The sequence below is a fragment of the Cherax quadricarinatus genome, chromosome 8, assembly GCF_038502225.1.
Source record: "Cherax quadricarinatus isolate ZL_2023a chromosome 8, ASM3850222v1, whole genome shotgun sequence".
Lineage (NCBI taxonomy): Eukaryota > Metazoa > Arthropoda > Malacostraca > Decapoda > Parastacidae > Cherax > Cherax quadricarinatus.
In genome coordinates this window covers 45956546-45973220 of record NC_091299.1, presented here as the reverse complement: position 1 = coordinate 45973220, position 16675 = coordinate 45956546, and the positions used below count along the sequence as shown (strand labels likewise).

Here is a 16675-nt window from a genome sequence, read left to right as displayed (position 1 = left end):
CTGCACCACGGTCAGCTGTTGCTGAACCATGGTGAGCTGCTGCTGCACCACGGTCAGCTGCTGCTGCACCACAGTCAGCTGCTGCTGCACCACAGTCAGCTGCTGCTGCACCACCATCAGCTGTTTCTGACCAACATGACTCGTCCCGAACCTGTCCATCTAGCCTGAGCGTCTCAGCTGGACTGCCGTCATTGTTTACAAGCCAGGGTGGCTGGTTGCATGCATACATTCGATTCATTTTGTATTATTCCATTCTTTATAGTGCTTGTAACTGCTAAATAAGCCACCATGGGCCCAAAGAAAGCTTCTAGTGCCAACCCTGTGGTAAAAAGGGTGAGAAATATGTACTATCGTACCACGGTCAGCTGCTGCTGCACCACCGTCAGCTGTTGCTACACCACAGTTGGCTGTTGCTGCACCACGGTCAGCTGTTGCTGCACCACGGTCAGCTGTTGCTGAACCACGGGCAGCTGCTGCTGCACCATGGTCAGCTGCTGCTACACCACCATCAGCTGCTGCTGCACCACAGTCAGCTGCTGCTACACCACCGTCAGCTGCTGCTGCACCACGGTCAGCTGTTGCCGCACCACAGTCAGCTGCTGCTGCACCACAGTCATCTGTTGCTGCACCATGGTCAGCTGCTGCTGCACCACGGTCAGCTGGCCCTAGTGGCACTAAAAGAAGAAGGGAAGCAACCCTGGAAAAGGACGTGCTACCTAAAGTCCTAATGGAAGGGGATTCCCCTTCTAAACATTAACAACTTCCATACTCTCCCCTCCTCCCATACCATCAATCATCACCAGATCTTCAATAAAGGTAAGTGTCAGTTTGTGTGTATTAAAATCAATATTTCATGTGGTAATTTTTTTTTTTTTTTTCATAATCTGTGGTGTCTTGCACGGATTAATTTGATTTCCATTATTTCTTATGGGGAAAATTAATTCAGCTAACGATAATTTCAGCTAACAATAAGCTTTCAGGAACGGATTAATATCGTTAGCTGAGGGTCCACTGTACTCCATTCTACTGAATGCACAGCAACATAGTAAATGACAATATGACCTGTCTTTGAAATACTCACTTGTGCTTAATTGTTATTTGTTTACAATAATGTTTACCACTGAATATATCATGGATTAATTAATCTTAAGTTAATTTTAAGCCTGCCCATAATGCTCTGCATACAAGGGGCTTTGGCATGTTACACTTAACCACTGTATTTCCTTGTACTTCTATGTATCATGTTCAAATTAATAATAAATAAATAAATAAGTAGGGGAGTTAGTAGATGGGGAGAGGGAGGTATTAGGTAGATGGCGAGAATATTTTGAGGAACTTTTAAATGTTGAGGAAGAAAGGGAGGCGGTAATTTCATGATCAATTTATTTAGTATTAAGTCTGTCCATAATGCCTAGGCATGATAGTGGCTCTCTCTGCACTGCAACTCATTATTGTAATTTCATATTCTCCATGTAATCTTGCAAAGAAATAAAATTTGTTTGTTTGTTTGTTTTTGTTTTATCATAGATTCATGCTTATTCTTCTTGGCACCTCTGGTATCACTATTATTCCTTTTGGGCGCCATCTCATCCTTAGATGAGATGGCGCCCAGAGATGAGACGACGAAAATGTAAAAAAAAAAATAACTTTACAAACGTGGAGTGAGGCTGGCCCAACAAACTACAAGAATGCAACTTTCGGTGATTTGAGTATGGGAAAAATTCTATGGTTGTGGCAGTACCCAAATTTTGCATGTTTGCATGGCATGTCGTGCTTCTTCACATTTTTTGGTGTTTTTTTTTATATTACAGCCTCTCCTCACTTAACCCTTTCAGAGTTTCTGACGTATTAGTACGGCTTACAACCCAGGGTTTTTGACATACTAGTACGCCTAAATTCTAGCGCCCTCAAATCTAGTGAGAGAAAGCTGGTAGGCCTACATATGAAAGAATGGGTCTGTGTGGTCAGTGTGTGCAGTATAAAAAAAATCCTGCAGCACACAGTGCGTAATGAGAAAAAAAAAATTTGACAGTGTTTTTGGTTTAAAACAGCGAATTTGCACTATATTTTTGTATGGTATTTATGATGGTATTCTAATTTTCCTGGTCTCATTTTATAGAATGGAAGGCATATTACAGAAATTGAGATGATTATGATTGGTTTTACAATGAAAAGTACCTTGAAATTGAGCTCAAAGTAGCAGAAATGTTCGATTTTTACCAAAGTTCAAAAGTAAACAAATCATGCTACGCGTCCAATACACGTTAACTGGTGAGTCTAATATTCTTTCACAAGTGCGCTGATATTATTTATACCATTTCTACACTAATGCAGTAGTCTGCATAACAGTAAATCTTCTATTTTTTGTGAGAATAAAAATTCAAAGTGGAAAGCAAAAGAATGTAAGAGGGGCGTGGGGATGTGACTAATGAACAGAGGAAATGTTATTTTAGTGCCAGGAATGTCTTTCTTATTTATTCTGGACCCTATTTGGAAATTGCCATCTTTTGAAATTTGTGTGAAATTGGTAAAATTGCTAAATTCTTACCACTTTATTGGATAGTTGAAACCAGTAAATGGGTGGTTTCTTGTACTCATTCGATAGAAAAAATGGAGTTCTAGTGAAACAGTTATGATTTTTGTCGATTAGTGCACTGGAATTGGCCAAAAATAGGGCTCAAAGTGGGCAAAATCGCTGATGCGTAAACATCGTCGAGACCGCTAACTTCGCGAGAGCATAATTCCATATGTTTTCCATCAAATTTCATACTTTTGGTGTCATTATGATCAGGAAAAGATTCTCTATCTTTTCATAAGAAAAAATAATTTTTTTTTTTAATTTGTTAACCCTGAGAATAAGTCTGGGAGAGGGCTTGTTGACCCTGAAAGTGTTAACGACAGAGTTCTGTTCCTAAGCTCACATTGTTAAATGAATTCGTCACTAAGTGAGGAGCATACTATAATGGTAGTGGGTTTGTGTCAACCATCTTTGATATTGTTTTATTGTCACCTTTGCACCATTTATAACATTTCTGGTATGTTTTTAAATGTTTATACAGTAGTGTACGTGTACTATATATTGAAATAAACAGAATAGAGGAAATCAGCTCTAATATACATTACATATTTAGGTATAAATACTGGTCAGAAAGCCTGTCGTAAGTCAAAGGCATCAGTAAACGAGTACGTCACTAAGTGAGGAGAGGCTGTATTTGTATAAGTAAATCACCATGGGGCCTAAGAGGGCTAGTGATAACAACCAACCAAAAAAAAATTGGATGTGAAAAATTAGTTCTGTACTCAAACAGATCGGCACTTGAACAGCCTTCTGGAATCTATTAAGTTCGAGTGCCAAGGTTCCACTGAACAGGAGGGTCCTGCTCATACAGCAGGTTAGATCTCAGGCTACTGCTGTAAAGTGAAAATAATTTTTCACTTTCAAATGCATATAAAAGCCTAATAACATTTTTACACTATCATATATTAATTGAGCAATAGAGCTAGGCCTAAAAAAATGTATATACAACATACATATATATTACTTACCTTAAAATATTTTCATACTTAGCTTATACAGTGGACCCCCGGTTAACGATATTTTTTCACTCCGTAAGTATGTTCAGGTGCCAGTACTGACCGAATTTATTCCCATAAGGAATATTGTGAAGTAGATTAGTCCATTTCAGACCCCCAAACATAAACGTACAAACGCACTTACATAAATACACTTACATAATTGGTCGCATTTGGAGGTAATCGTTATGCGGGGGTCCACTGTAATGAGTGGTAAACATATTTATTGTAGGAAGTCTGAATCAATGAATAATAGGTATAACACTGTACAGCAAAGTGGTGTAAAGCAGGGCCCTCCTGTATACAAGCTCAAAACAACTTATATTAAGAAGATATGTAAAATAATCCAAGCATGGTTATTCTATATATCTGCATATATAACCTATATTAAATATATTAACACTAAAAATAAATAAAACAATTGAGTTACCTTTTCTACTGCACAAACTTGTTGTTGTGGACTCCTGGGTGCAATAAGATCATTAAAAGCTTCTTTGATCACCTCTTTTGCATCATCTGAAGTAGAAAACATAACACCTCCTTCATTTCTTATTAAGGCGGATAAAACTGGACAATGAATTTTCAAAATGGCCTGAAAACCTATAAAATTCTCATACTGTTTTTGAGTTTTTCCATACAAAAAGAAAGATAAATGTATTCCAATTCTGGATGTTCATTTTTTTTATTGGGCAGCATTCAGTGTTTCTGGTGTTTGTTTGAAGCTCCATTGTTACTTAGTGTTGCATACAGTGGAAGTAAAACTGAGTGACAGTAGAATGCAGACAATCAGAATGTACCTGCCAGTATCATGATGCTTTGAAGTACAATATGAAAAACATTCTGGGACTAGCCTGATGAAAGTTTCATGAACACAAAACTTATTAAGCATATAGTACACCTAAAATAGACAAAGGACCAACCTCTCACTTTTTTTAGCTTCCCCCAACAGAATACTGCTATCTGTTGTTTATATAAGCTGGTCGTCATTCTAGTGAAACCATTCATCACACAACAGCTGAGTCAGCCAACATGGAGTGGTGGCAGCATGTGTGGTTGTAATGAATATGGTTGTAGAAGGAAAGGATGAAGCTCATCAAACCAACTGCAGGACATATTTAATACAACAAAATGTAATATTCATTCAATTCAGTTATACTTCCTGCCTTCCCATTCCAAAAGAATCAAGTTCTCTGTTGCTAATATAATCAGCTCATTCTAATCACAGAATGGGTGGGACTTCAACCCATGGCAAATGAGTTCTGAAACTTACAGGCCATGGGTTCAAGTTCCACCCGTCCCATGATTAGTTTACAATCATGTTATTACTATTTCGTGAGTCATCAGATCACTCTATTGGAACAACCATTTATGTCACCTGATGTAGGGAGGTGGCAGCTTGTGTGGTTCATGAAACCACTTCCAGAAGGACATTTTTAAAACAACAAAATGTAACATTTTGGGAATTAGTTCTGATAAACCTCACAAAAGTATATTAATAGCACCACAATGGAGAAGGCAGCTACAAAGTAAAGATGGATACTGTAGGATTGTTACAGTTAACTTGGAACTCAGGGTGGTTATCTGTGACTGGCAGGAATATCAATCACATGGCCAGGAGAGGTAGCAGAAGAGAAATTTGAATCATCATAGGGATCTCTTGAAATGGTAGGAAAAACTAAGAAACAGGAAGAACAGAGAAGATGTGTACCTAAGGACCCTACTAGAGTCTGCAGCCATCTGCTAAGGGGATCTAATAAGGATGGGTGATGATGAGTAGGATATTTCAACAAGTGCAGACAATATATGAATTACAAAATACAGTAAGGAATTTTGCCTCATAGTAGGTCATATTCAACAGATCAACAGAAACAAATTTATTTTCAGTGTGAAATTTTTGAAGGCAAATGCAATGACATCTAACACAGATATAGGTTTTAGAGTGTCTTCAAAACTTATGATGATTAGGATTAGTCTGCCCGAAATGTCCCAGCATGATAGTGGCTTTCTTCGTACTTAGCAAACCAAAATTGTAATTACACATTGCAACCTTTACAAAGAAATAACCCTTTATCTTTATCTTTTTTATCTATTACCAGTATTACACAATTATATATACCTGTAACACTGCATGTTAATGAACTGTAGACCTAAATTAATTTTATGTTACATCTAACAGATCTTTCTATGAAGAATGCAGTATTTGGATAATTTAGTTGTAGAGTATTACATACATGGAAGATGTATATACGTATATTCACTGTACTGTAACACACACACAATCACATTGAGAACTTGATTATACTGCAGCGATGGTCTAATATTCCATGGGAATACTGGTCACTCCCATAAATTGGCTTACTAAACTGACATTCATGAAGGTGCTGTGATCATATCACTCCACCAAATAAAATGGAATGAACAATCTTAAAAGCAGTTGAAGTTTATGTTAGGTATGGAGATTTTTCCTCCGAGACTTAATAAGTTTTTATAGACAATGATGCACACTATAGTGCTTGACTTAATCTAGATTTTTATTGGATCAAAGTTTTACAATACAATCTCTCTCCTACTTACAAACAGGTTGGGTTCCGAGTGGTCATACTTAAGTCCATTTGTTCATAAGTCCAACATACATGTGTACAGTGGACCCCCAGTTAACAATATTTTTTCATTCCAGAAGTATGTTCAGTTGCCAGTACTGACCGAATTTGTTCCCATAAGGAATATTGTGAAGTAGATTAGTCCATTTCAGACTCCCAAACATACACGTACAAATGCACTTACATAAATACACTTACATAATTGGTCGCATTGGGAGGTGATCGTTAAGCGGGGTCCACTGTATATGTACAGTGGAACCTCAGTTTTCGTATACCCTAGTTGGAGACAATTCTTGAAGAAAATTCTCTATAAAATGTATTTTTTGTTAAGATAAGATAAGATTTCGTTCGGATTTTTAACCCCGGAGGGTTAGCCACCCAGGATAACCCAAGAAAGTCAGTGCGTCATCGAGGACTGTCTAACTTATTTCCATTGGGGTCCTTAATCTTGTCCCCCAGGATGCGACCCACACCAGTCGACTAACACCCAGGTACCTATTTGCTGCTAGGTGAACAGGACAACAGGTGTAAGGAAACGTGTCGAAATGTTTCCACCCGCCGGGAATCGAACCCGGGCCCTCCGTGTGTGAAGCGGGAGCTTTAGCCACCAGGCCACCGGGTCACAAATGTTAATATTTTTCAGTGTCTGGAACAGATTAATTGGTTCCATTCCAGACACCCAAAAATATTCACAAAAAATACATTTTATAGAGAATTTTCTCCAAGAATTGTCTCCAACTAAGGCATACAAAAACTGAGGTTCCACTGTATACAGTATTGTACAGTAGTGTAGGATATGTGTGTATGAACATCGAGTAACCAGGAAGTGTACTACATAGTTGAAACATATATGTGAACACAAGAAAAATATAAAAAATACATTATGTCCACTTTTGTTTCCATTGTCATGGCCTGGCATTTCTTAGCACTACCACCTGCATCACCACTGCTTTTGTGCTTAACACCAGACATACTAGGGGTGAAGCTCTGAAGTTTTGAGACTCTGATCGCAGGTTCTAACCCTGCCCATGGTATGGTTTGTTTGCAATCGTGTCATTATGATTTCGTGAGTCATACTGGTGGTATAATAATCAGAAATAATAATGAATTTGTGGAGAGAGCACAAGCACCTGTATGAACGATGCCACTAGAGTAACCTACTATGCATTGTTTACCTCATGGAACTTCTTGCAAATTGTTCGTATTTTTGAAAGTTTGCAACATGAATGTTCATATGAAAGGGACTCTCTGTACTGACATGTTTATTTATCAACCTGTCAGTAATGAATACCTTTGATCTAATGATACTTTTGTGACACAGCAACAACATGGAATCTTGGTACAGAGGATATCTTCTACAACTCCATTGCTAACCTCTATCCCATGCTATAGGCACGATACACTACCAGTGAGTCTAGCCCACCTATGTTCATATCTACAATTGTTGCAACTCACCACGCCTTCCACTGGCTCAACTATATGTCTCAGTCATCACATGCCTATATTAATTTAAAAAAAAAAGCTACTGTGTAGGTGCAACATCTCTTCAATAAAGATACGTACTTAGCCACTGTATGTACATGTGAATTATTCAAAATATAAATGTACCAGTTTTCTCTACTGAAGCCTCTTTGCTTATGTTGTTTCAAGAAGTTAATTAATGTTTTGTCTATTCAACCACAAATTTTGCTGCTCTAGGGTACTGTATACCAGAGCTTACCTAGTGGTTGTGTCAGCCCTTGAAGGCAATTCTAATACACATCAATGTGAAACATAAATAATTGAAAAAAAAAGCCCAATACCAGCAAAATGTTTTACTGTAACATGATCATTACCACACACAAAATAGTCAATTATCTACAGAAGTTAGTTTTTCAACTTATATTACAGTAATGTCATTTGTCACTCTAAATATTTAATGTTGCAAGATGTAACTAAAAAAATAACTTCCCCTTATTTAATCTGAAATAACTAAGGTATCAAACCCCTTAGAATTTAGTACCTCAAATGAAATGTCTATGCAGTAGAAATCAAGTAACCATTTGATACAAAATATAGTACATTATACAGTACTGTATTGATTACTTCCTGGTAAAAATCTGAATACAACACTGGAGTATACCTGGAGTATGAATGGAGAGGGTTTGGGGGTCAGCGCCCCTGCGGCTCGGTCTGAGACCAGGCCTTATGGTGGATCAGGGTCTGATCAACCAGGCTGTTACTGTTGGCTGCATGCAGCTTGACATACAAACGACAGCCTGGCTGGTCAGGTACTGACTTGAGGTGCCTGTCCAGTGCCTTCTTGAAGACAGTCAGGGGTCTATTGGTAATCCCCCTTATGTATGCTGTATCAGTATCTTTAAATTCTAATGGGGAAAGGAGGAGAGGAGGAGGAGGAGGTGGCAAGTTATGGCAACTGTAATGGACAAGAGATGAAATATTTTGTTGTGATTGTAACAATAATGGACATTTCTGTAACCAGCAGACTTTATTCATTGTTTCTAAATCACCTGACCCAGCAGATTTTGCTCCATATTTCCAAAGTCCATTAAATCGAGCTTGAATAAATTGAGAGTTAAGTGTACAGAATATTCATGGGGAAGAGCTAAAACAGTAAGGATCATACAATGCCTTGGCAATGGGAGGCAATCAGCTTTGATCCAAGAAAGTTGAGGGGTAACTCCAATTCCTTAAATCAAGAACACTTCAACAGCAGTAGGGACAAAATTTCAATAAATGCCTACCTGGAGGAGGATCTACAATGAGTTTCTCCATGTGTGATTTTCGAACCTTCCCTCCTTTTATGGGAAGATCCATGTGTATTGAGCTCATGATGGTGTAAGGTTTATCATATGCTTTCCCTCCCTGCAATAAAATAGGCAGACGTTAATTGAATAATTTCTAGTCATTTCAAGCAAGAAATATCAAAATCCTAGAAATGTGATTTTTATTAAATTAAAAATCCATGTTAAAATTGTTCTTATTAATATAAGAGATGAAAAGTTAAAATGTAAAATGACAGTATGATGCATTACCACAGTGGGCAGGTGAATAATGGAGGTTGATGGGTGGGTGGATGATGGTGGTGAGTGGGGGAGTGACTGAGTACTGGAGATGGGTGGGTGGTGGAGCAGGGCAGGTGAATGTTGTAGGTGGGCAAGCAAGTAGTGTAGACAGACTGGCAAGTGTAGCTGGGCAGGTGAGTGGTGTTGGTGGGCAGGTAAGTGGTGTATGTGGGCAGACAAGTGATGTAAGTGGGATGGTGAGCAGTGTAGGTGAGCAGGCATGGAGTGGAGGCATGTGCATATATTCTAAGATCATAAGTTAAAGATTATACTTTCAATTCCCCAATTCTTAATTAATTTTTATGTACCCATCACTAAAATCTACCAATATTATTACTAAATGTTGATGTATAATTATGCAATCATAATCTAAAGTACCCACTGTTGAACCCTGGGAGAGATCAAACATACAAGAAAGTCTCCCAATACCAGCTCTTCCTCTTCCCTAACAGTAAATGGGGGCCCATGATTCAAGTGATAGAGCATACGACTGTGTGAATATATGGTTTATTCCCCGTTGCAAAATAGTTTTACATTGTACAATTTGAAAAAACTGGGTACAAAACCTAAAATAACCCAACTTAGCCCAACCTAAACAAACATAACCTTATGTGACCTATTGTAATCTGATATAGCCCAACCTAATTCTATCCAATGTAACCCAACATAATGCAACCTAACAAAAATCCAACTTAGCCTAGTTTGCAAAAGTAATAATTAATTTTTACATGCTATAGACAGCATCCTTTTTTTTCAACAAACTGGCCATCTCTCATCAAGACAGAGTGACCCAAAAAAGAAGAAACAACTCCACCATCATTCACTCCATCACTGTCTTACCAGGGGTGCCGATAATACAGTTCAAAAATGCAAATATCTCCACCCCTCCTTCAGAGTGCAGTCATTGTACTTCCTACCTCCAGGACTCAAGTCTGACTAACCAGTTTTCCTGAATCCCTTCATAAATGTTACCCTGCTCACACTCCAACAGCATGTCAAGTCATAAAAACCATCTACCTCCATTCATTCCTGTTTAACATGCTCACATAAAATACTGGCTGGATTCTGACCTGTGATTAAAATAAATATTGACCCCACTGCCGAAGAACCTGGAGCTGATCCTGGCAAGAATGGAAATATTAGGCATGTTTCCTTAAACTTGCTCACCTAACAGCAAGTAGGTGTCCAGGTGCTAAATGGCTCTTGTGGGTCATGTCCATGGAAAAAGAACCAAAGGATCCCAATGCAAATAAGAGACTGATTGACTATTTTGGATTTTCCTAGGTTACTAACCCAGCAGATTAATAATCTGAATAAAACTCTCTTCTTCCATCCCAATGGAAATATGCAACACTTAGTGGGTTACTCTGGGTTAATAATCCAATGCAGTTATGAATGCAAACAAATAAGTCTTCTTTTTCTTCTTCATCTTCTTCTCTGAGATACTTTGATGTTTCAACTTGCAATGACTACACCACTTACAGTGTTCTCACTTTTGGTGTGTTGCTTGTGTCTCTTACAAACTACACTTTGACTTTATTGGGGATGCTCGTGGCTCGGTTGACAGCACCCCAGCACAGGTAAAACACTGGGCAAATTTCCTCACACCTGCTTCCCCTGTTCACCTAGCAGTCAGTAGGTACCTGGGTGCTAACTGAGTGTTGTAGGTTGTATCTTGGGGGGAAAAGACTGAATGCACAACCCCAATGGAAATAAGACCAGTAGTCCTCGATGATGCACTGACTTTATTACATTACCCTGAGTATCTAGCCTCAGGATTAATAATCCAAACATTTCCTTCATCCTAGTTTAAATTATACATAACATACTATATAAGATCATGGTAAAACTCTGAAATTATATACAATCCCTAAATAAAAACTTACTTTACTTATGTAAGTCTTCAATACACTGGTCTGGAACACTTGTAGAACAGTATAAATATATGCCTGACATTTGCTTTAAGGTCACTATGCTTGCATTTAGAGACTCTTAGCTAATTCAAAATTGCATATATATTGAAGAATGGCTGCAAGATTATTATTATTATATTCATTGTGGAGCACTAAACTTGCAGGGGTCATACAGTGCCTGGGGAATGGGACACAGTCAAGTTTGAGTCAAGAAATTAGAGAACACCTCAAATTCTTTATATCAAGAACCTCTCATCAACCTCAGGTGATCTCACTTGAAGGTAATGACTGCAAGACAAAATATCCTTCTGGACTATACGTACTTAAAGATTAACATGTTTATTTTGACAAATTACATGGTTGTGCAGAGGAATATAATAGTTGGGTGTACATGCCAAAAGTCCCTTTGTATGCAGAGCATTTTGGGCAAACTTAGAGATTAACTTAAGATTAGTAAGGCAATAATACATGGTCATTAGATGAGTTACAGTGAGTACAACAGAATTGTATGCATATTCTATCAGGTAATGCTACACGGTTTTGATAAGTCTAGTAGAGACTTATTACACTATTAAATTAGTTAATAAAGATTACAGTGCTGTATTACAATATAATAATTTAAAACAATTTACAATATGATGTATTACAGTTTAGTACTATTTAAAACAATGAAATTTGGAATTACAATGGAACAATTTACATTATGATGCACTGTATTACAATCTACTATTATTTAAAACAATGGAAAAATAGACATCCTAATTTCAAAGTAGTAAGTGGTTGAGTATTCATCAGCACAAAATGAGAAGCTTTTGAGAAACTGGTAGTGATTAGGTACGGTTTGTCTGGTTAATTTTAGGTGATGAGGTGATTTCTTACTAGGGCCTTAAACTGATTCGCAGACAGTGGTCCTTCAGTGTGTTCTGGCAATGAATTCCAGATCTTCAGGCCTTTTACGTGCATAGCATTTTTGCATAGGGAGAGATGAATACGAGGGATATCGAAGAGTGATCTGTGTCTCATATTATGGTTGTGTGTTCTGTTATAGTTATCAAGGAGAAGTTTGAGAGAAGGGTTTACATTAGAGTATAGTGTTCTGTGTATGTAGTAGGCACAATAATAAGTGTAGATGTTTTGTATATTTAGCAGGTTAAGACTCTTGAAAAGAGATGGAGTGTGTTGTCTAATGCAGGAGTTAGTAATCAATCACACTGCAGCTTTTTGCTGGGTTATTAAAGGCTTAAGGTGATTTGCTGTGATTGAGCCACGTGCACAAATACCATAGGTGAGGTAAGGGTAAATGAGTGGTACAAAGCTAGAAGAGCTGATTGGGATACATCATACTGAATCTTTGACAGGATGTCTACTGTTTTAGAGACTTTCTTGGAAATTTTCTGTATACATTTGCAGCTGTTTCCAAAAAGCATGAAGTAGGTTTTGTCTATATTGAGAGTAAGTTTGTTGGTAATCATCCAAGTAGATATTTGTAGCAGTTCAGCATTTACTGTGTCTGTTAGTATGGTTGGATTTGGGTGAGAAAAGACATAAGTTGTGTCATCTGCAAATAAAATGGGTTTAAGGAGATTCGATGCATTTGGTAGGTCACAGATGTAAATGAGAAAGAGAAGTGGGCCAAGAACACTCCCCTGTGGGACTCCAACAAGAACAGGTTGTGTAGTGTAGCTGGTTCCATTTGTGAATACATACTGGGTTCTATTGTTAAGATAATATTTTAGGTAATCGAGTGCCCTCTGACCCCATAATGTTCAAGATTTTGGTGCAAAAGGTCATGGTCAACTGTTTCAAAAGCTTATCGTAAGTCTATGAAAAGTCCCAGGGGAAATTCATTTTTCTCGAGTGCAGAATATATTAGTTCAAGCATATGTATAACAGCATCATTAATACTTTTTTTCGGTCTGAACCCAAACTGACAAGGGTTAAGTATGTTGTGGGATACGAAGTAGGAGTAGACTTGTTTGTGAATTAATTTTTCGAAGATTTTAGATTTAATTACAGAAGTTGGTAACATATAAGATTGTTCATGTTACTATATATGATCATTTTTATTAACTGTATTTGTGTGTACCTGTACCTAAATAAACTTACATGCCCCGTGGTCTGATCACTAAAGCTCTCGCTTCACACGGTGAGGTCTGCGTTCGATTCACGGCGAGGGTAGAAACATTGGGCATGTTTCTTTACACCGGATGTCTCTGTTCACCCATCAGTAAAATTGGTACCTGGTAGTCAGTCGACTGGTGTGGGTCGCATCCTGGGAAAAAACTGACCTAATTTGCCTGAAATGCTCTGCATCACAAGTGGCTTTCTATATAGTAGTATGTCACTGATGTCAGCTAGTACTGTATACCTTGTACATGTACATGTACTTGTAGTAAATAAAGGTATGATTATTATTAGTATTATTATTATTATTACTTCTCGTTGCAAACAGACTCAATGATTTCTTCTCCACCATAGGAAAAAACCTTGCCAATAAAATCCCAAGCTCAAATACCCCACCCAATGCCTACCTAACTGGTAACTACCCAAACACACTGTTCCTAGCATCGACTAACCCAACATGAGTCTCCCTTATTATCAACACACTATAAAACAAGACAGGAGATTTAAATACCTTACCACCCTTTATATACAAAAAAGCATCGCTAGTGCTGTCACCAATCACTGCAACACTCTTTAACAAATCCATCGAATCCTCTACCGTCCCTACAGTTCTCAAAATAGTGAGGGTCACCCCAATCCATAAAGGAGGGGACCAAATAGACTTGAATAATTATAGGCCAATATCCAACTTACACCCTCTCTCTAAAATCTTCGAAAAATTAATTCAAAAGCGAATCTATTCCTACCTCATCTCCCACAACATACTCAACCTGTCAGTTTGGGTTCAGGCCTAATAAAAATACGAATGATGCTATTATACACATGCTAGAACAAATATACGCAGCACTAGAAAAAAAAGAAGTACCACTGGGGATCTTCATTGATTTACGTAAAGCTTTTGATACAGTTGACCATGATTTACTCAACATAAAATTGTCGCACTATGGTACAAGAGGGCACTCCCTCAACTACCTCAAGTCATACCTCAGCAACAGAAGCCAATATGTGTAAACAAATGGAGCAAACTCTTCCGCACAGCCAATTACAGTTGGTGCCCCACAGGGAAGTGTCCTTGGCCCTCTTCTCTTTCTCGTTTACGACCTACCAAATGCATCGCAACTACTCAAATTCAAATTCAAATTTTATTCTCTATAAAGATTACAATGTTGAATTTACAGAATTTGGTTGTTGTGTGGTTTACATGTAGTTAAATAATGATTACAGAGTGTACCACTAGAACGCCTAGCATGGCTAGGCATTTTGGGCAGACTTAGTTTAATTCTTTATTTTAAAATATTACAAATTATGAGGTAAGTTGGTATTATGGCTAAGTGACTAAATACTAGTTTGTGAGTTTAGCAATGTGAATGCTTTTGTTTTGGCACAGTACATAGTTTCAGTATTGGAGTATCATAGGATTCATTATTTTAAGATTGAGATTAATATTTCTGTTTATGGTCAAATGGGTGAGTGAGTGTAAGTGTGAACCACCAGGTGGTATTCGTGTAGTTAGTTGATGGGGTTTATCAGGGAGATAAGATTTTTCTAATGGTTGTTTTGAAGGTGATGAATGTGTCTGCAGTTCTAGAGTTCTCAGGTAGGGTGTTCCAGATTTTAGGGCCTTTGACATACATTGAATTTTTGTAAAGGTTTAGTCGGACATGGGGAATGTCGTAGAGATGTTTGTGTCTGGTGTTATGCCTGTGGGTTCTGTCACAACTATCAAGAAAGCATTTTAGGTCAAGGTTGATATTGGAGTTTAAGGTCCTGTAGATGTAGATTGCACAGTAGTACTTGCAGATGACACTACATACGTCTTCTCTCACCCGAGCCCAGTCATGCTAGCCAATGCTGTGAATACCGAATTACAGAAAATATCTACCTGGATGATGACTAACAAACTTACTCTCAACATTGACAAAATCTACTTCATTCAGTTTGGAAACAGAGCTACAGATGTCCCTCTTAACATAATAATAAACGGATCACCTATCACAAAGCTAACAGAGGGAAAATTCTTAGGAATCCACCTTGATAATAGACTCAGATTTCAAACACATATACAACAAATTTCCAAAAAAATTTCCAAGACCGTAGGCATACTATCGAAGATACGGTACTATGTTCCACAGTCAGCCCTCCTGGCCCTAAATCACTCTCTTATTTACCCCTATCTCACCTATGGAATTTGTGCATGGGGCTCAACAACAAGTAACCATCTCAGACCACTAATTACCCAACAAAAGGCTGCAGTTAGAATGATAACAAATTCTCACTACAGGCAGCACACTCCACCAATATTCAAAACACTAAACCTACTCACCATACAAAACATTCATACTTATTACTGCACCTATTACATACATAGAACACTTAACTCTGATATTAACCCTCCCATCAAACATCTCCTTGCCAACCTTAACAGAACACATGACCATAACACAAGGCACATTATTATTATAATCAAAGGGGAAGCGCTAAACCCGGAGGATTATACAGCGCCTGGGGGGGGGGATGTGGAAGGCATTCAGGCTTAATTCGGGGAACTGGAGCACAGATCCAATTCCCTAAATCAAGAGCCCCTCACCAACATCAAGGAACCTTCCTTGAGGGGTAAACAAGGCACAGATCACTCTTTGATGTTCTTCGTGTCCATCTCACACTATGCAAAAACTCAATGCACATAAAAGGCCCTAAAATCTGGAATTCATTACCTTTATTATTATTATAATCAAGGGGGAAGCACTAAACCCGGAGGATTATACAGCGCCTGGGGGGGGATGTGGAAGGCATTCAGGCTTAATTGGGGGAACTGGAGCACAGATCCAACTCCCTAAATCAAGAGCCCCTCACCAACATCAAGGAACCTTCCTTGAAGGGTGTGTAGGCGAAACGTTTCGAAATAAAGATACCTAACTGTTGCATGTGTCTTACCTAACAACCTGTCGGTATTTTATACCATTTTAATGTTCACCACTGAATATACCATTGCTTAATTTTAATCTGCCCATAATGCTCTGCATACAAGGGGCTTTGACATGTTACACTTAGCCACTGTATTTCTTTGTACATCTATGTATCATGTTCAAATTAATAATAAATAAATAAATCCTGGACCTGCCAGGTGTTGCACCAGTACCACACAAAGTCACCATCATATGCCAAGAATGTCTCTCTCTAAATATTTATTATTCCCATAATTTTCATAATCGTTTAATTAAATTTAACGTTTACTAAGCTAACAGATGTGATTATATTATTATTATAAGTTTGTTCTTTTATTCTGTAAGATGTTTTCATTTACAGAGCTTCTCCATACATGAGGCTGACTTGGATTATTGTGTTGACAGTGTTAATGTTTGTTGGTGGGAGTTAAGGGCTGCAACACCTCGAGTTGATC

At 38.0% G+C, this 16675-nt stretch overlaps 1 protein-coding gene across 3 annotated transcripts in view; it reads right to left on the bottom strand.

Annotated features, from left to right (window-relative positions):
* The window catches only part of LOC128685281 (Thyroid adenoma-associated protein homolog), a 113806-nt gene extending 97393 nt beyond the window's left edge, over positions 1–16413 (bottom strand). For 2 of the 3 annotated variants that reach the window (XM_070083050.1, XM_070083052.1), the window contains exons 1-3: positions 16393–16413; positions 8918–9038; positions 4004–4089 (exon numbers count right to left, since the gene is read on the bottom strand). In XM_070083050.1, the coding sequence (XP_069939151.1) occupies positions 4004–4089; positions 8918–9005 (174 nt within the window). In that variant the 5' untranslated portion in view covers positions 9006–9038; positions 16393–16413. Of the gene's footprint in view, positions 1–4003; positions 4090–8917; positions 9039–11124; positions 11327–16392 lie in introns of those variants that run through there. The other variant, XM_070083051.1, reaches the window with a different exon arrangement.
* Between the last annotated feature and the right edge of the window lie 262 nt (positions 16414–16675).